Raw genomic sequence first — 21,022 nt, forward strand, 5'->3', positions numbered from 1 at the left:
TTTATGCCGTTTACTTGTGTAAAGTAGCACTTATTTAATTTGTGGTAAAACTCACTTCCAGGAGTGTTTCTCACTTGTTCTTTTATTACAGGAATTGGTGAACTGGCCTACGCTGTCTTCCTAGTATTATTTATACTATTTATGATTTTGTAGGTGTCAATCATCTCCTTTAGGCCTTGGCTTTTCCAGATAGAAGTCCTCATTTTTTTTTTTAGCCTATTCTTATGTAGCAGCTAGGTGCATGGTGAGAGATGCTGGACTAGAGGTCAGGAAAAGCTGGATCCAGAGGTTAAGTGATTTGCCCAAGGTCATGTAGCTATTATCTGCCTCAGTTTCCTTATCTATAAAATGGGGACAATAATAGCACCAACCTACCAGGATTGTTGGGAAGATAAAATGAGATCGTGTTCATGAAGCATTTTGCAAACCTTAAAAGCACTATATAAATGCTGTTATTATTATTATTGTTGTTGTTGTTACAGTCTCATGGCCATCCCAGATTACCTTTATTGTTTTAATTATTCTCTAGACTTTCTCTAATTCTGTTATCTCTTTCATGAATTAGAGTGATGAGAAATGTATATGGTATGATAGATATAGATGCATTATGGATTTACATAAAAGATAAAGTTTCATTTCCAACAATCTTCCTGATGAATTTCAGCAGTTGTTTAGTCTTTTTGCCCATAATAGCATATTGAACTACTGTCTATAAGGAATAGTTTTAGTGACTCCTGTGGCTCTTTCATATGTAGTAAATGATAGCTCAGATTCCATAATTTTAAAATTAGTATCATAAGATAGCTTGTATTTTTTTCCTCCTAAATGCCTTACCTTGGGCTTGCACATGCTGAAAACTCCCTCTCCCACTTTTCTTTGTATTCACACAACCTTGCAAAGTATTCTGGATGCTGAACCTCATTGGTGTGGCTTGATGTTATCTTCAGTAACTTAATTTCACATGAATTCCTTCCTTTAGACAATTAATAAACTATTTTAAGTAAAGCTTGATGTCTGGAAATAAAAGCTTTGTTTATGTTGCTGTCTTCACAAAAGTACTCATCTATGGGGGAAACAAGGGACCACATTTATCTTGAGAATCATTGACTTAATAGGGACTAAAACCCAGCCCTTCTGATCAATAAACTGACTCCCCATCCCTGACAGAACAGTATCTCTAACAACATAGTAATTCAGTTTTAAAAAAAATTTTTTTGCTAGGCAGTGGGGTTAAATGACTTGCCCAGGGTCACATAGCTAGTTAGTGAAGCGTCTGAGGCCAGATTTGAAGTCAGGTCCTCCTGACTCTTAGACTGGTGCTTTATCTACTGCACCACCTAGCTGCCCCCTTAATTCAGTTTTTTTAAAGTAGTTTTCAGATCTGGGAAAACATTGGTCTCCAATTTCTGTTTCTCACCAGCCAGGACATCACAGGTGATATTTACTATTTCAACTTTGCCAATGGACAGTCCATGTGGGATCACCCATGTGATGAGCATTATCGGAACCTGGTAATCCAGGAACGGGGAAAGCTGTCGACTCCTGGCGCTATCAAAAAGAAAGATAAGAGAAAGAAGAAGGACAAGAATTACAAGAAGGACAAGGAACCTCCCAAAACTCCCACGGTGAGTCACGGTTTGCTGGCGTCTAGAGGGGGCAGAGCCGAAGCTGATGGGGCTTTTTATACTTTTGCATGTTTCTTCCAGGACTATGAAATTAGAGACACTGTTGGTAGCAACAACGGTAATAGCATAGTCAACTCTTGATTGTTTGCAGGTTTATTTTTCTGATTGTGTTTTTTACCTGTGGTCAATGTTGGCTTTCAAAATTTCTGGTTAGTGGTGTCAGTCTTCCTTGCTAGATCTTCCTCCATGCCAATTGGGAGCCCAGCAGAAACTGGAAAAGAAGTCCTATTTTAGCTAAAACAACTTGCCCCTAGGAAATGGACATCAGATAAGCTTAGACAGAGAGAAGCTTTCCTTAAGCTGAAGTTTTATGTGGCCTGCAAAGTGATACTTTCTGTTCCTATCATGGAATGGTCTTCAAGAAAAGATTGGGAAGAGGGCAGGATGGCTAAACTGAATGGCTTTCCCACTCCTTTTAGGTCATGGTTCTCACAACTTTGATTATTCATTTTAACATGTGAATTCGCAGACATCCAGTATAGCCACATTTAGATGTAAGCACAAAAGTACCTTCCAGAGACAAAGAGAAATGCTTTTGGTGTCGTTCACTGTTTTAAATGATCTTTGTCACTGTTCTCCTCCTTAGCAAGAATGACTAAGATTTGATGGTAACTGGCCAGGTGGGATGGCACACCCCTGTAATCCCAGTTACCAGAGTGGCTAAAGCTGGCAGATCTCTTGAGCGCGAGAGTTCTGAGCTGTAGTGGGCTATTCCAATCGGATATCCATACTGAATTTAGCATTACTATAGTGACCCTGGGGAGTAGGGGTCCACAACATCACCTGAGGAGGGGCCAGCTAGGCTAGGTCAGAAGTGGAATAGGTTGAAACTCCCATGTGATCGTGAATGGGATTGGGCCATGAGTAACCCTTGAGACCTAGTATTTAAGGAAAAAAAAATAAGATTTGATGATAACTGTAATACCTTGGATTACCATAGCATTTTGCTTTTTAGTTCAATAAGTTTTTCTATAATTTCATTTTTCCTGACAACATGCCTCAGTATAGGAGTGAGCAGGAGTTATTTTTCTCATTTTTATCAATGGAGGACTTAAAGACTATGGTTACCTTGAAAAATCACTGGTATCATGGGGACTAGAACCTGGCCCTTTTTTTATACCCAGGCCAGTGGTCTTCCTATAAGACTTAGCTCCCCAAGGAATACAGATGGGGCCAAACAGAAAACCTGAAAATGAGATAGTTAAATTTCACCTTGGTAGTGGGAGGGAAGAATGGTACTAAAACCAGTCTATATATTTACTTAATTTGGACAGAATATAGACATAGGGCTTTGGTCATCCCTCATGCCTGCCTTATTATCTTCTTTTGGAGTCTGTAGCTTCTTTTCCCAGTCTAGTGTTGATTTCTCAATGATGTGATTTTTTTTCCTGTCTTCCCTTCCTCCCCCAAGTTGCTCATTCCAGGGCATGTTTTACAGGGGTTATCTGTCAAGTTAGTCTCTCCTCTCCATTCCCCCTGCCTCCCAAACTCTTTTCAAGTTTTCTGTATCACCCCCCCCTTTTTTTTTTGGAAATCTATCAGGCATGGTACCAAGTCCCATTCCTTTAAGAAGAAAGGTAAAACATATAATTTTGAAATAGTTAATTAATTATTCACTTTCCTGAAGTATTGAGTGTTCAAAGTAGACTGTAAGACAATTAATTTAGCAGTTGGGACAGTCTTAGTGTATCAGAATGGAGGGCAGAGGATGGCCATGGGATAGTGGATTCAATCCTGGGTATAAAATCCTAGCTCAGGGCATCTTGATTTCCCCCTCCAAACAGTCTTACCTTTATTTTAGGAAGGTGTGGAATACTTGACTATCCCAGTTCTACCAGTCCACTGCTGTCTGGTTGTTAGAGCCCCCCTCAGCAGCTTTAGACCCCATTCATTACAGTGGGACAGTCTTCCTTAGGCAGGGTGGGCTCATTTCCATGGTACCAAAGCATCGGATAGTTACTGTGGGGTTAGGCCATAGTTCTTTTCTACCCTCTCCCCAGCCTCCCAAGAGGTGCCAGATTTCCTTCAGGTGGAATTGGCCCTAATAAGCCTGGTGCCATTTTATCAGTGATAAGCTTTTCCAGGGTGATAATTGGTTTTTAGCCTTCTTTCCCTGCTTGGTTGATACCTGTCCATAGATTGTCTTGCTTAGAAATAAAGTAACATATGTAAATCTCCATAGGAGCATAGACTGTCTTGCTTAGAAATAAAGTAACATATATAAATCTGAAGTGCCATATTTTACTTTTCTCTACATGTTTATATTGCTTGTTTAGGAAACACAGCCAGAGCAGGGGATCCTACCTTCTTCTTCCTCGTACTGTGACCCATCCCCACTCCCAGCATCTGGGCTCACTGGCTTGGACCTAGAACAGGAGATGCAGATGAAAAGTGAGGGCTCCTTTAGGAAAGGGAAGGGCATGTGCATGCTGGGCGACAACCCCTGGCCTCTTGTTGGTGCTTTGCCATGCAAGCTGCAGCCACTGTCCAAAGGCCAAGTTCCCCGAACCCACCAGATCTTTGGTGATGTGGAGAAAATCTTAGGCAGAGCCCCAGCCCCAGGCAAGAAAGAACTAGGTGACCAGTTGGGCCTTCAGAAGCCCCAGAAGCTTACAGAGAAGTTTTACCTGGGCTTTTCAGACCCTGAAGTAGAAGAGCTAGAAATGATGACCAAGCAGCTGAAATCTGGTATTCAGGGCCCTGAAGGCATCAGACCTTTCCAAGATGGCCCAGAGGTGTTAGAGAGTAGGAGTCAGTCCTCTATCAACTCAAAGCTCTCTGAAGCCATCAAGAACTCACAGGCAAAAGGGGAACAGGTCTGCTATAACCTGTCCAAACTGAGCCTCACTGGCCCTAGTGGGGACAAAGGCAGGAACCTGGCTCCCTCAGCAGGCCCAGGAGATGCAGCCTCCCTGTCTCCCTACAGTTCTGAGTACCTGTTGTCAAGCAGGAAGGGCAAGTTGCTTTTGATAGATAGCAATCCAGCGGAAGAGCTAAACCAACAAGAGGTCCTTGAGGAGGGTAGACTCTTGGGGAAAGGCAGGAGGAAAAGAGAGCCTCAGGGACTGTGGATGGGACAGACCTCTGGGCTCCGCAGCAAGAGTGACCAGGGCAACTGCAAGGAGTCTGAGCGTAGCCATCCTGAGGTACAAGCAATCTCGGCTCAGGATAGACTGCAAGGCCACCTTCTTGCTCCCCCACTAAGTGCAGACATAGCACCATCCCTTGTACCGAAAGCAGCTCAGAATGCCCTTTCAGTGAATATCCGTGAAAGTATGCCTCTCCCCACTGAGATCAGGGAGATCTCCCAGCCACTGGGTCTTCCAGATGAAATCAAGCAGCCCAGTGCCTCCGAACCAGACCCAGTGAGCAGTAGCAGCAGTCTGGCCTCTCACTTGGGCTCACAGGTCTTGGGTGAGGTGGACAACTTCTCCTGGGACTTGCAAAGCTCCCAGGAGTCAGAACTGGCAGTGGGCCAGTTAGGAGCTGGCCGATGGGCCCAACATGCCCGCTCTTTTCTAGAGTCCCAGTTGGTCCATACCCACAGCTCAACAGATGAGCGATCAGAAAGTGAAGACTACTCTGAGGACCAGAGATTCTATCAGCACATACTGCAGATGCTCAAGATCTCTAGACGGCTAGAAGGCCCACTGCTAGCCAAGAGCATGCAGGAGATGCCATGCAAGGACATTGCTAGCATGGTCTGCCATATGGTGGCTGTGTCACCTGGGTCACCCAGCGAGGGTGAGCAAGAGGAAACTAAAGCCACTGAGAGAGAGTCAGGGCCCATGGTTGGGGCACCAGAACTCCTTCAGGGCCCAGAGGCAATAGGCAGTGTCCCTGAAGGGCATGGGGCCACACAGCAAGTCCATCTGCAGCCAGCAAGCGGGCCCCACAGGCAAGAGGAAGCAGAGCTGAACTCCAGCCGAGGCCCAGCTTCAGAGTCAGGGACGAGGCAGCTTTTCAATCAGGTAGGCTTCTCTGCAGGAATGAGTTAAGGAGGGGGATGTGTAGGCATGGCAGCTAGGGGAATGAGGGTGGCAGATTAGATTCAGGATTGTGAATGGGTTTTAAATCTGAAGGTAGTCATTAGCAGATTTCCCATCATACTTCCCTCATTGAATGTTGATTCTTTAACTGCATATTTTGGGCATTTTTGGAGATGTCCTTTTCATCTGGTCTCCCATGAGATGGCAGCCATGGTTGCCTTTCCCTCAGTATTTAGTGGTAGCACACAAATGTTTTAAAGAGAAACAAGCCAGTCTGTGGTCAAAGGGGAATTGTTACTCTTGGCCCCAGCATACCAGAAAGGGAGGGGTGGGTATATTTCCAGGATGTGGGGAACATTCTCTAGCAGCTGGTCACTTTGGAACTTTAAGTAATTGAGATGGGAAAGAGGAACCATTTTAGACTTGTGTGCTCACCCTACAGCCTCAGATAAGTTAGGTCACTAGCCTGATATCCTGCAACACCAGGGAGTTATTGTATTCCGTAGGTGTACTTTAGACTCCAGAATCTCCTGTCCACCCCTGATCTTAGTTTTCTGCATATCAGAAAATGGTGTGAATGTCCTCCTCCTCTCCTAGACTCTGGTGGCAACAGCTAGGGGAAATGAAGGGGGAGCCTTTCTTTTGTGGCTTCCCTTTTTTCCATAGAGTCAGCACCACCAAGGGGCAGGGATGTTTGTCCTCAAATCAGAGAGATTCACACTAATTCAGAAGAAATCCAATAGACTACGAGTGTGGGACAGAGCAGGGTTGAATTTGCCTGGTTACCCTCTTGTTGCTGCCCAGCTGTGACTTCACCCAGTTGCTGCCTCTGGTTCCTAATTGCTGGCATGCATTAGTGCTCCGTTAGCTGCTAATAACTACTCTAGGACTATAAATATCGGATGAAGCTGCAGATTATCCTGGAAGTTTTAATTAGCCCAATGGCAGCAAGTTTATCCTTTCTGAAGGACAGCTCTACCCAAAGCCCTACACTCACAGTTAATGGCCATCTGTAGAACATAATTAGCTAGGGGCCAAGAATGTGTAATTTCCCCAATAACCACTGATTTGGTAAAGGCTTGGGAGAACAAAGACCTCAGCGTGCCTGTCTCCTTTTCCCAATCCCTGGCATGATAGCGAATTACCCATGTTAGGAGTCTGTAATTTTCCATAAATACAACGCTGGGAGAATTTTGCTTGCTGACACACTGAAACTGATTGGAGGGAGTGCAGCCAGGAGGAACAGGCCCAGGCTTGCTCTCTAATCACATCAGGAAAAGCTTTCCTGTATGCTCTTCTTTTACTCCCCTACCATGAGATACTGTGAAGCTGCCTCACCTGTCAGGAGCCCAGGTTAGTTCCTAGGCAGCTTTATATCTCCCCTCCTCTCCATTCAGAAATGGTTCCCTGCGAAGGAAAGTAGATGTTTTGGTCCCAAGTGCTTCTGTCCTTGGCCCTCTAAGCTGAACCCGTGTAGGGAGGAATGGAGGAAATTTGTCTATTGCATCAGTTGTCTGGGCTTTCTAAGTTGAACCCTTTCTGCATCCCCTACTCTGTGATTATACTCTGTACTTAGAAGGCCCAAACAACCAGGGAAAGGACTAAGGATTTTTAAGAACTCTCTAAATTATTATGGCATTGCCATTTATAAAACCTTACTCTTGACATGCCCTGATAATTATTATTCCTGTAAAGATGGTGATAATTTTACCTTCCACATGTAACAATTGAAAAAGTATTTTCACATTTATTACTTCATTTAGAACTAATAGTTAGTCAGTAAGCTTTCATTCAGCACTGGCTACACGCAGGCCCTGGCTAAACACTGGGCATACAAAGAAAGGCAAAAGACAGTCCCTTCCCTCTAGGGGCTCACAGTCTAATCGGGGAGGCAACGTGCAAGCTACTATGTACAGACAAGCTATGTACAAGATAAATAGGAGATAATCAACAGAGAGAAGGCACTGGAACTAAGAGGGACTGGGAATCATTGAGCTGGAAGGAAGACATCCCTCATTTTATAGATAAAGAGACTAAGACCCAGAGGGCTGTCACTTGCCCAGGGTCACATGGGTAACCAGTAGGATTGGGAGCCAGGTTTCCTCCTTCCCAGTGTGCTGCTCTTTTCACATATGACGGTCCTGTGAGGTAGGCAAGATGAGTGGTACCCCCATTTTGCAGGTGAAGACATTGAGGTTCAGAGATGTTAAATGCCTTGCACAAAGTCACATGGGAAGTAAGAGATGGAGGCATCATCTGACCCTGAGTCTTTGGACTCCCAGTCCGGCATCATTTCCTTCAGATCATGCTGCCTCCTTGGCCCATGGCTTACATTTCTGAAAGCAGGTCCAACCAGCAGGGGAAGAGTAAGTGAGCCACTTAATCTCTATTCCAAGTGGAGAGATCACACCCTTTTGTATTGTGGCTTCTTGCACATTCTCCTCAGTCAGCCGAGGGGGAAAGGTACTTATTTTCCCACTTGTTGCTTAAAAGGAGAACAGTCCCAGGTAAAATCGGCCGGATGAATAAGTATTGTTAATATTGACCAGCAGAAGAGATAAAGGCACCAGTAAATCAATCTGTTATTTCCCAATGCTCTCAACATCATGTTAATTTCTAAATGTCATTTTTCATTGGCAGCCTCTGAACAGAGGAGATTTAAATTTGAGTGGGCAGAATGTGGATGTTTTATTTTTTATATCTGCCTCCAGCCTTCCTGGAGTCACATGGCTTATTAGGGTACATGACAAGGTGTTTCCTGTTGCCTAGACCCTGGCTCCTTCCTTAGCTCCAGTTCATGTGCCCCTGGGCGGCCTCGCTCCATTGCGCAGCCTCATGGATACCTCAGCCCCAACCTTCCGTTCCTCCCCGAGTGTCAACGTGGGAAGCTCAGTGGAATCTTCTCAGCCTTTGGAAACTGCCCTGGTAAATGCTGTCTCTTTGTCTACGTGGCTGCTGTGGGGAGGTGGATGAATTCAACCAATAGCCCCTATTATGTACTCAGTACCATGGCAGACACAGTACAGAGAAATAAGAAAAACACAGGACACAGTCTGTGCTTTTAGGGAGCTCACTGTTTACTTGGGGAAACAAGACATATGCATGTGAAGCAACTGGGAAATAAGACAGTATCTAATAATGTGCCAAATTGTGATCTATAAACAATTAGAAAACAAAACAATATGGCATTGGATAATTGGATGATACAGGCAATAAATGCAATAGGAGTTGGAGGAGAGAAAGATCAGTGTGGATTGGAATCATTAGGGGAGGCTTTGTGGAGGTGGTGGGCTAGAAGCTCAGCCTTGAAGGATTAGTAGGATTTGGATGGAGGAGAGGGGTAAGCTGTTCCAGATGGCAGGAAGAGCATGAGCAGTAGCAGGGAGGTGAGAATGACTTTAGTATGTTCAGGAGACATAAGAAGACCTGCCAGGCTGGAGTGAAGGAGTCCTGAACAGTAAGGCTAGATAGGGAAGGTAAAGAATGGCTTTGTAATGCCAGGAGGAGAAATTTGGACTTTATCCAGCCTTAGGGAGCCAATGTAAGTTTTTAAGTAAGGAAGTGACATAAAGAAAGTGGAATTTTTGGAAGGCTAACCTGATAGAGGTGTCTAGGATGAATTGGTGAGAGAGAACAAGGGCTGTGGTGTGACCAGGAGACTTTGATGGTAATTTGTAAATAGATATTAGATCATGAAGGCCAGCACTAGGATGATGATAGTGGGGTTAGAAAGAGAGGAACAAGTTGAGAAGGAATGAAAAAGCATTTATTTATTAAGTGCTTACTATATGCCAAGGATTGAGCTAAGTGCTGGGAATACTAATGCAAAAATGAGACATTCCTGTCCTCAAGGAACTTATATTCTAGGAGGGGGAGACAACACATACAGTGTAGTGGTGTTCAGAGAGGGGTCTTTGGGTTTGGAGAGTCACAGGCATGCTGAATGGAGCCATAGAATCCAACATAAGACCAATAGGTATGTCATGGGTTGACACACCTATTCCAGCATCATTGACAGTATTGATTTAATTATTGTTTCAGATCTGGAAAGCCAGAGTTGAGGGTCTAGCATGTGAAAAGATAGCCAAGGTGTCAAGAGAAGCTTGGTTAGAACTGTCTAGTTAGAGTGTACCATGTGAGACACATTGGAAAGGAAGGACTTGTAAGATTTGTTTACTGTGGTTGGATGCAAAGGGTCAAGGAAAGGGAAGAGTTGAAGATGGCATCAAGGTCACATACATGGGGAACTGGGAGAAGGTTAATGCCTTGAAGAGAAATGTGAAAACTGGGTAGCTAGATAAGAGAGCTGCTTATAGGGATAGGGAGATATTTTAGGTTTTAGACATGTTGAACTTGAAGTAATGGTGTACTGTCAGTTGGAAATGTGGTCCTGGAGATCAAGTAAGACATTGAAATTAGATAGAAAGATTTTGGAGTTGTCTGCATATAGTAGAGAAGCCCATGAAGTCAGAGAGCACATAATCACCACTAGTCTTAATTAGTTTCTCACTTCTGTGGTGCTATGCCATATACTAGATAGAATAAGTTATACATAAATGGTTCTTGCCATCAAGGGCTTGCCTTCAGGCAAAGAACATGATGTTAGATGCAGATACATGAAAGCATAGACACCCAGATAGTTGTTTCTGAGCAACCCCAAGCAAAGTTTGCATGGCCCTTCTTTAACAGTTCCAAATGGGGCATTTTGGTTTATTCAGTGCTTTTTTTAACTCCCTTGAAAGAAAGGATGAGGTGAGGATTGCACTTGACTCATTAGACCCAACTGCTTCCTTTTTTGGTTTGAATTTATGCCCCTTTCTGGGCATCAGACTGTGCCTATCCGTTAGCACCAGTTGCTCTGCTTCCCTGAAAGACTTGATTGTGGGCTGCAGTAGGTTTGGGGAAAAAGAGCGCCAAAGGAAGAAGGTCCCTGTGTAATACTTCAGTCTTCTTAGGAGATGCTATGGATGTGTGTTGTGTGGGGAGAATCTTTGCAACAGGACACATTGTGGTCACAGCATTGGATTTCACTTGGAAGGCTCTTAGCTCTGATGTCTTCTTCATTCTCAGTCCTTCAGTTCTTGATTCCCTTTGGTGTATGGGTGCTTCCTTCTGCCATTTTTTTAGCTTCCACAAGTCCCCAAGACTTCTACCTACACCAAGAATCTTCTGGGCTCCATCCATGAGGAGAAGAACCCTCTCAACCTGCTGGCTCTTGGGGAGGAGATCAACGAGGAGGAGGAGGAGAGTGATAATCAGGTAATGTAGGCTACCTTTCCTTGTCATTGTTTGTAGTTTGTCCCGTTCACAAGAAGAACACATAAAGTAGACCAGCCAACATCAGCTTTTTAGCCATCTGGCCAAGACAGCATTACTGTTTATCTTGGACAGGTGTTTGTTGGCAGGGTTGTTTGAGTGGGGGTCTTGTCCATTAATCCTCTTGAGGTTCCTGGTCCCTTGCTAGCACAGTAACACCCTTCTTCCCATCTCCCTCCCTTCTTTGCTTCCTCCTGTCCTCCTTAGTCTGAATAGGTCTTTTGTTCACTCTACTTTTCAGAGCCTCCAAAGCACAGCTGGACTCCTCAAGAATCTACACCTGGATATTGGGGTCCTGGGGGACAATTTTGATTTTGAGGTAAGGTTGATATTTCCCTTAAGGCACATTTCCAATCCTGGCCTGTTCCCTCCTTCCCAAGGACCTTTGTGATATGCTGGTTGTGTGCCTGGAGGAAAGATCATTTCTTTTCAGCCCTGTTCAAATGGTAATGAGGAGGGAGGATGTGGAGGAAAGCAGGCTAGTTAAGTTAAGAGGGAGAACTCTTCGTCCATTCACTGAACAAATATTTATTTAGTTCCTACTGTGAATGGGGTGAGAGGCAGTGTTGCATGGTAGATAGAGAGAGGAAGACCTGAGTTCAAATCCTGCTTCTGACAAATGATAACTTTGTAATCCTGGACAAGTCATTTAACCTGTTAGTGCCCTGAACATCACTCTCAGATTTGAAGGTGCTGACCTGCCTCAGTAGAAAATATGTCTTACTAGGAGCTTCCTATTGTGATCAAACCACTGGTCTAGTGTGTGTATATGTGTGTGTGTGTGTGTGTGTGTGTGTGTGTGTGTGTGTGTGTGTGTGTGTATGTACATGCATTTCTCCGTCAGAAAGTTACAAGTGAAATGTGCAGAATTAAGAGGAAGGGAGAGATTACTCCCAATTTCATGTTAAGGGGCAATCAGGAAATAGCCTATACAGGTAGCTAAACCTTGAAAAATGTGTAGAATTTTCACAGAATTTTCACAGGTGGAGATGACATTGTAGGAGCAAAGGCACAGAGGTGGGAAAACTCGAGCTATATGGATACTGGTGAGTAGTTCAGTTTTTCTGAAGCATAGAGAAAGGTAAGGAAAGACTAGATAGAGGCAGAGAAACTGGTTAGAAAGCTGTTGTATCTTGATAATGAAGATTTTTTAAAACTCGGTTAAAAGCAGTAGGAATGGAAAGGAGGGGGACAGAGTTGAGATATTGAATTAGAATAAATAGGTTTTGGCAATTAATTGGATGAGAATGTGTGATTATGTCTGAGGAGAGATATGGTTAAGGATGACTGCAAGGTTTTGTGCCTGGGGAAATGATGGGGCCATTGATCAAAATAGGGAAGTGCTTACTCTGTGCCATGAATTGTGCTAAGTGCAGAAAAAGGGAAAATCAGGAGGAATAGAAGGAGCATCAAATTGGAAGTCAGAGGACCGGGATTTGACTCTGACCCTGTTACTACCTCTGTGATTCTGGGCAAGTCACCCATCCTCTCTGGGCCTCAGTTTCTTAATCTCTAAATTATGGGTTTGGGTTAGGTGATCTTTTAAGGCCCTTTCTGGTTTTAAGCTTTATGAACCCAGTAATGATTTTAAATTTGAGGTGTTGGGAGGACAACAGGTTAGGGATGTTTAGCAGGTATCTGACAACAAGAAGCTGGTGATCAGGACAGAAGCTGGGACAAGAAATGTAAATGTGGGAGTCATTTTTAGAAGTGGTTATTGTAATGATGGGAGTGGACCAGATCTTCAAAGGAGGAAGATTGGAGAGAAAATGAAACTTTTGGTAATGCGCTTATTTTTAGGGAGTGAATGAGGTAGAGAAGGAGCAGAGAGGTAGAGGGCTAGCAGAGAAGGGGGTCAGCACCATTCCTTCCTTTCCACTGTGCCCCTTTTTGTTAGTGTTTTTATCAGCCAACAAAACTGCCTTTTTTTTTTTTTTTGGTGAGGCAGTGGGGTGAAGTGACTTGCCCAGGGTCACAGAGCTAGTGAGTATATCTAGCTGCCCCCCAAAACTGTCTTAGAAATACTTCTTCCATCTTGCACTTATAAAGCCTGACTCCCCCCAGAAGATACTGAGTCTCTGGTCACTCTCTCCAGTGCTGGGTGAGTGCTCCAGTGCTCCAGGACCTTCCTTCATGCCTCCAGTGTGCCAGGCCAGGAGCAGTACTAAGCATATTCCTTACTCTTCACCACCATTTACCAGCCATTCCTCTGACACTAACTCAGCAACTCTTCTCCTTCTAGGTTCACTCCATCCAGAACTATTGCCCTATTTTGATCCTGGTTGCTATTAAGTGTCCCCAGATCATTCTCTCTTCTTTCTCAGGGAGTTCACCGCCTGGCTCCCAGTCTTCTTTATACCCCAACCTCTGCCCTCATACTAGATGCCTTTAATACACCTGCTGATGACCCCTCAAATGCCCTCACCTTCTGGTTTCATTTCCCTAACTCCCATGACCTGTACCTTTATTCCACATCAGCTATACATATGAATGACTTTGATTCCAACGTCACTCATAACTGTTTGACTTCCATGATACAGACCCCTGAGACTCTTCTCTCAGACTGTAACCTTTTTAAGTTTTTTGGGGAAAATAAATTAATATCACTTGTTTTTTACACTGCCTTAATTTCTAAATCTATCCTTCCCCTACCTCTCTGCAGAGGGCCATTTCTTATAATGAAGAATAAAAAATGGAAAACACACACACACACACACACACACACACACACACACACAGAGTTCTGTAAAATTCACACATCAATCCAGTCTGATAGTATCCTTCCAAAACTACCTTGTATTTAACTACTTTATATATTTTGTATTTATTCTGCTTTTTATATATCTTAGCATTTTGTTTGTTTGTTTGTTGGAGAGGTAGTATGGCATAGGGTGTTGGACTCGTAGTCAGGAAGACTTGGTTTTAAATCCTGCCTTAGACATTGTGTGACCCTGGGCAAGTCACTTAACTCTGCTCGTTCTCAGATTTCTGCCCCACGGGAATCATATCTATAGCACCTACCTCACAAGGTTGTTGTGGGGATCAGTGAGAGAATGTGTATAAAGTGTTTGGCCCACTTTAAAGTGGTACATAAATGTAATTCATTCATTTTCCTGTATCTGTATTGTTTCCTTTCATTTCCTCAAGAGTGGGGATTGTTTCATGTTTGCCTTTGTTTTCCCATTGCTGTTAGCACAGTGCTTGGCACATAGCAGGTGCACCCTTAGCAGATGTTTGTTGAATTGGATCGATCCTCTCAGTTCTCCTTTGGCCTGGCACTATTTCCTGGATGTCTGTGAGCTAAAGCTCCGGGACAGAAATGGTACCCAGACAGATTTCCTTTCCAGGAATGGGTGCATTGTCCAGTTGCTATTATTTGGCCTAATGAGGACCCTGGTGTGTGCTGGCTAGGGTTCCTTTTGGGTTTCTTGTTAATTGACAGTTTCTTCATACGTGAGCTAAGGAGTCTGTTTAAAGAGATTCCTGATTGTTTCTGAACTTTCACTTTGATTAAAGATTTTTTAGAATCATTGTATCTTAGAGCTGGAAGAGACCTCCGAAATCATTTCATCCATCCCCTTCTGGAATTTAGTTTCGTTCTTCAAGCTTTTATAAAGTGCCTACTATGTGCTAGGCACTGGAGATAGAAAAGACAAAAACAATCTAGCTCTTTAAGGATAATATATTCTACTGGGATATAGGATGGGAGGGGAGGAGGAAATAATACATGTGCGGACGAACTCAAAACACACATACAAAGCAGGAAGTTAAATAAAAAGTAATTTCGGGGGCGGTGAGCCTTAATACTCAGATGAATCCACAAATGCCTTGTGTAGGAGGGAGCACTTGAGCCAAACTTTGAGGAATTCCAGGAGATGGAGGTGAGTAGGAAGCATCCTAGGTGTGGGAGATCCCAGCCTGTATAGAGACACACAGGTGGGAGAGGGAAGGTGGGTTATCTGTAACTTAGAATGTATGAGAGGGCGTGCTGTGACATCAGCCTGGAAAGGCAGGCAGGAGCAATTTTATGAGGGGTTTTAAGTCTCAAACAGAGAAGTTTGTATTTTGCTCCAGAGGTAATAGCTTCTTGAGCAAGGAAGGGCGTACTATGATCATGCCTGTGCTTTAGGAATATTACTTTGGCAGCTGTGTGTGGGGAGATTGGAAGCAAGGAGACCATGTAGTAGATTGTTACTGTAATCCAGGGGACAGGTAATGATGGTTTGAAATAGTTTGGTAAATGAGTGAGTGAGCGAGTGGAGGGATGGGATGGATGATTGGGGTAATGTGGAGGTAGAAGTGACAGAATATGGCAGCTGGTTAGATAAGGTGAGTTAGGGAGAGTAGAACATTAATTGTTTCTTCATGGGGGTACCTCCCATAAAGGATTCCCAACACCCTGTTACAAATGGGTAACAAATGTGACATGTGGAGAGGTGAGGGGACTATCAGTTGTTAGTATCTGATGAGTTGGCTCTGAGGCTCGGTGGGGGTGGGGTGTGGGGGGTGGGGAGGTGTGGTGGTTAGACACATTGACAGGTTCTTAGGTTAAGTTCTCCTTTTTTGCCTTTCTTCTCCCAATGTATGCTCACTGTTGAATTTCTACATCCTTCCCAAAGGAAGAGAGGTTGGGTTTTACCACAGGGAGAAGTTTGTGTTCAGGGGTTAAAGGGATCCACATGGGAGAAGGAGGCAGCTGTCCTAGGGCCTTTGTCAGCTGGTGATGTTCATGGATAAAGGATTGGGCACAGAAACGTGGACAAGCTGTCTAAGGCATGGACAGGTTGTCTGGTTTGGACCTTCGGAAACCAGTGATCCTTTTGGTTGCTTTGCACTTCTCCCTCTTTCCTATTTCTGAGTACAGAGGACTTCCAGTGGAGTCTTCAGCTGCAGGTTGGTTGGTCCTTCCTTTGACTGTTGGTGATCATTTTGCTTGTCATTCCATGAGATGGCAGTAGGAAGCAGCAACATTCATCTCTCAATCTCTCTCTCTCTCTCTCTCTCTCTCTCTCTCTCTCTCTCTCTCTCTCTCTCTCTCCCTCCCCCCAGCTACTCTGTCCCCTTCTCTCCTGTTTACAGCTTTCAACCCATCTCTAGTCTTATTACAGAATCAAAAGGAAAAGATTCATGAAATAGATATTGAGAATGAGTGTGAGGAAAGAGGGAGGCTGCAGGGCAAGGAGAGCAGATGGCATGTTGGGTCAGTGAAAATCCCATCCATCAGCAGATCAAAGATGAGAAAGCCAGGACTTTAGACTAACAGGTGATGATGTCAGTGTGATTTGAAGGTGCTAACAACACTGGGGAGAAGTATAAAGAATTGAGACTAACTGGGCAGGGAAGGAAGCATGGAAAATAAATTGGACTGACTACAAGCCCAGTGGGAAGAAAAAAGAAGGCTGCTAACTCCCAGTGTAGGATCCAGGCACAAACACTATTTTCTAGGATTGTTTCCCCCCTGGCTCCTTTCCTTTTGTTCTTTGTTGATTCTAGGAACTCCCTACCTTTGTGCTGTGGGCAGGAGGAAAGGGACCCTACGGGCATTGAAGCTGTCTTCTCTCTTGGGGGGAGTGTGTTAGATATTCCTGGAGTGTGTCTTAGAGGCACTACCTCCCTCTGCATGCAGATGGCGAGGGTTTTTCTGCAACCATAGCAGAACCTTGCTTAGAAATGCTCCAGAACCTGGGGCTATGACAAAGGAGGAGGGAACAGGGCCAGTCACGGCTGACTAGAGAACAAAACTGTGCTGAACAGAGAGTAACAAAGCATTTACCATACGGCCCACAAAGCGCAGGAGGTCGGGCAGCTTGTGTCAGAAGCTTCATGCCTTAGTTAGGAGTCCCATGTTCTTGGATTTAGTGGGATGAGGATGGGGAATGAAATGAAAGCAGAAATTTGTGAAAGCATGAAGGTTTTTTTTTTTAAAGCATTCTGCTCTTCTTTATCTGCATGTAAAATTATCTACATGGTGTTTCTCTGCAAAAAATATTTAGTTCTGTTTTCGTGTTCCCCTGACATGCAGGAGGCCTTATTCCCCTCTTTTTTCTGCTGTCATTATGTTTGGTGATGGATTCCAGCCTATATTAATTTTAGTCTCAATGTAGCATAATAGTAACTTACTGTCATATTTTGCTTTAAGGTTTTCAAAGTACTTGCCTCATAAGAACCCTGTGAGGAAGGTTTGGAAATTAAATGATTTGTTCAGGGCTACTTAAGTAATGGAGGAACTGAGACATGAACCCTGATTTTCTGTCTTTAAGACCAATGCTACACCTCTCGAGGAAAACATTTAGAAAGTCAGTTTTTCTGAATTTCTGAATTATTTGCTGAATCATCCCTGCTCTATGAGGATCCAGAATTACAGATTGGATAGAATGAGTTTAATCCAGTCGTCTAGTGTAGAGAAATTCTGTGATTTACAAATCCCTGATGTAATGGAAAGGGCTTAATTTTGAGAAATCTCCCTGTGTCTGATGTCTTCTGACTTTTAATCAGCTCTCAAGAAACATTTTGCACATTAAAACAGTATACCGGGGCAGTTAGGTGGCTCAGTGGATAGAGCACTGGCCCTGAAGTCAGGAGGACCTGAGTTCAAATATGGCCTTAGAAACTTGACACTTAACTAGCTTTGTGACCCTGGGCAAGTCACTTAACCCCATTGCCTAGCAACCCCCCCCCAAAAAAAAAACCCAGTCAAACAAACAAACAAACAAACGAACGAACAAAAAAACTCCAGCATACCACTCCTTGGGGTAATAAACCCAAGCCCAGGATAATGATGCCCTAGCATGATTCCTTGGGACAGGGTATCATTCCCCTGGGTTGGATTGCCATCCACAAGAAGTTTGTTATTCTGAGGAGCAGAACCTTTCTCAGACCTTTGAGAAATTCTGCTAGCATGGTGAAGTTAAAAGAGCTGGATACCATTTGCACGAAGCTCCTATTTCCTTTACCCTGATAATGGCAGATTTTGCTTCTGGGTGAGGTTGTGGCTTAGTCTAGGAAAACTTTCCTGGCTGTGGTCTACCATAGTAGGAAGCATATATGCACACATACATGTATACATATATATGTATGTACATATATACATATAACGCCTGTATGTATATATACACACACACATTCACATATATGTACACATATACACATGTATGCATGCATACACATGTGCTCCTCTATCTACTTCACCCTTCATTTCTCTTCTGGATCAGGAACAGCTTAGTGGCAGCTAATGTATGGCTCACGACTACTGCGTCTCCTCTCCCTTACAACCCTTTGGGTATCATAAGAGTGTCACCATACACCGTCTTTATTCTGTGTTGGCTTATTAATAAGATGCAGGAGCTACAAGCAGTACCTTTGGGGTTAGTGAACAGTTATTATCCTTAGATGGAAAACACCGAATAAGTTCTAAGTTCTTTTTTTGTGTTTGTTGTTTAATTTGCTCTCCAGTGATTTTTTGCTTCTTGTTTGATTGAACATTCAGGGCAGAGAACTACAAAGTCTTAAAACCTCTCATCAGAGTTGTTCAAATCAGTGGCACAAGCATGTTAGTGTGAATGTTTTATGGGATGAAAACTACCCCTCCCTCTGCTGTCAGTGTGAGCCCAGGAGAGCTTGAACCGGCCCCATTTCCGAGTGTGGTTTTTACTTTCCTGCTGTGATTGGACCTGAGGCAGATTGATTGACTAGAGGCAGACAAATGTAAGGTTTGTGTATAGGAAGTAGTGCTTCAATCGGCTTCATCTCCAGCTTCCAAGGTCAGCATTCTTTATGGGATATGCATCCAGGGAACTAGGGAGTGCATCTTCAGCTGCCATAGAAGGAGGGGGTCTCTGTTGCCTTTTAAAATCACAGATTTCTAACTCAGACTTTTTCGATTAAAAAGAAAAAGCACTGAAAAGAAGACACACAATCCTAGGTCTTTGTGTTTTTCCTCTAGCATTACAATATACTCCGAACTTCTCAGTAAATAGCTAACCTTGAGTGTAGCAATGAAAACCTTGAGTTGATTTTTCTCGACCTGCTGCTACTTAATGAAGCCCCAAGCCTCATAAATTCTAGGTAGATGCTACCACCAAATCTTGGCCCCTTGGAGCCTCTGGAATTTCCCCAGGTACAGCCCAAAAAGCCCTTACTCAGACCTCATTACTAAAGATAGACTGGGTTAAAAAATAGTTTATTGATGCTTTTTGTTTTCATATCCCAGTCATTTTCTATGATACTCATTGAATCCTCTCTTGTATCAGAAACCTTTCATCAGAACAGACTCTCACGATGACTGTGTTTGACAGTGTATGCAGCATTACACATTCCTAATACTCCTCTTTCAGGAGGGAAGGGAGAGATATGTTTCATTATCTGTTCTGGAGACCAAGAAGGGGCAGTGTTGTGGATTGAGGGTCATCTTTGGGGTCAGAGACACCTGGATGTAAATTCTGCCTCAGAGGCACACCAGCTGTGTGACCATGGGCAAGCCACTTCTCAGTGCTCCCAGGCAACTTTCTAAAATTGTAAGTTACTGATGACTAGGGATCTGCATCCTGGAGGGATTTCCATACTGTATCCCAGGACGGGAGAGTTGTAAGGAAGGTTGGTGACCATTTGAGCTGTCCAACCCATGCACCAAAGGAAGCCAGCCTATAACATACCATTCAGAAGGTTGTCGGACCTCTGCTGGAAGACCTCCAAGCAGGTGGAACCCACCACCTTTGGAGGCAGTAGAGGAAGAAATGGAAGAAAAAAAAAGGTTATATAAAACTTAGATTAAAAAAATTCTCAGAATTATCTCAATACTCTTTTTATTTCATTCTTGCCTTCCTCATTTAGCTTTCAGTTAGGCTTTTACCTTGGTTTTCCTTGACTCCCTCCACTCCCTGCCTCTAGCACCACTCCAGTAGCTGAAGATTGGGAACAGAGTAACACAATGGGCCATTATTTGTTAAATGTCCTAGTCTTTCATAAAGAGTATGCTAGATGTTCTAGTCCACTAGGGGGTGAAAAGAGTCTCACATTCATGTCAAAACCCAGTGCTTTTTCTTAGCAATTTCCCCAACGCTACCCAAGACCCCCCTGATTTGGGTGGTTTAGTTTTTTGCCATCCACTGAAGTCTTCCTCTGAGGGTTCAATGTGGTATGGAGGTGACCTTGGTTTCTCAGAGGCCCTGCCAGTGGAGCCCAAGTTCTGATGGGTAAGGCCCCTGATAAGCCTGGAAAGGTGCCAGTGAGGGAGAATGTGAACCAGCCTGGTTTGAACTTGGGAGGCTCCTCACTAGAAGGTTGGCCACTTGGCAAGGAGATTTTATGTGTGTGCACGTGTGTGCCATAGTAACTCATGAAGAGGGCTTGTGGTCTTTGTAGGTGGAAGTAATAGACATACTAAGGAAATTCTGGCTCTCTCAACATATCTCTTAATTTCACATGATTCTCAGGTGGTGTGTTTTTAAAAAGATTGATTTCTGAGTCTGCTTATCACCTTCTGTCTCAGAGACTGGGACCAGGAAGGGTGTCAGTACTGCCAGGGACAGCTTGACCCTTTATGGTGGAAGTGGTAGGTGGTGAGTATTGCCTGAGATGAGTGAACCCACTTTCATAGTCATCATTTAAAGTAACCTACATTTTTGTGGGAGGCAGTATAGTCTAGGATTGGGGATGCTGGGTGGTACCACCATCCTCCCAAGCACCTAGGCTGAAAACCTTCAGTCATTTTTTGGACTTCTTTCTCTTCCTTATCCTCCTCCATGCAAGCAAATGCTGGATTGGGTCAGTTTTGTTTGTAGTACTTTACATATCCATCCCATCTTCCCCATTCCTACTATTGTTACTATAGTTAATACTCTCCTTCCCTCACAGAGTGTGAGGTCTCTCTAGTTTGTTTTACACAGCTGTCAGATTAATCTTCCTATAACAAGCTCTGATCATGTCACTCCCCTGATCAAAAACTTTCATTGGTTTCCTGCTGTCTGTTGAGTAAAGCCTAAACCCCTTTGCCTAGCTTTTGAAGCCCTTTAGAATCTGGCCTCAGCTTACCTT

The 21,022-nt window shown here is 43.8% G+C and overlaps 1 protein-coding gene across 10 annotated transcripts in view; it reads left to right on the forward strand.

The window, feature by feature from the left end:
- CEP164 (centrosomal protein 164) overlaps window positions 1-21,022 on the forward strand; it is an 87,644-nt gene that overhangs the window by 9,239 nt on the left and 57,383 nt on the right. For 7 of the 10 annotated variants that reach the window (XM_078156870.1, XM_020989671.2, XM_020989672.2 and 4 more), the window contains exons 4-8: window positions 1,421-1,625; window positions 3,962-5,656; window positions 8,444-8,599; window positions 10,802-10,933; window positions 11,232-11,309. In XM_078156870.1, the coding sequence (XP_078012996.1) occupies window positions 1,421-1,625; window positions 3,962-5,656; window positions 8,444-8,599; window positions 10,802-10,933; window positions 11,232-11,309 (2,266 nt within the window). Of the gene's footprint in view, window positions 1-1,420; window positions 1,626-3,961; window positions 5,657-6,938; window positions 7,028-8,443; window positions 8,600-10,801; window positions 10,934-11,231; window positions 11,310-21,022 lie in introns of those variants that run through there. The other 3 variants (XM_020989676.2, XM_078156871.1, XM_078156872.1) reach the window with 2 other exon arrangements.

The sequence above is a fragment of the Phascolarctos cinereus genome, unplaced genomic scaffold, assembly GCF_003287225.1.
Source record: "Phascolarctos cinereus isolate Bilbo 61053 unplaced genomic scaffold, phaCin_HiC Scaffold_726;HRSCAF=1367, whole genome shotgun sequence".
Classification (NCBI taxonomy): domain Eukaryota; kingdom Metazoa; phylum Chordata; class Mammalia; order Diprotodontia; family Phascolarctidae; genus Phascolarctos; species Phascolarctos cinereus.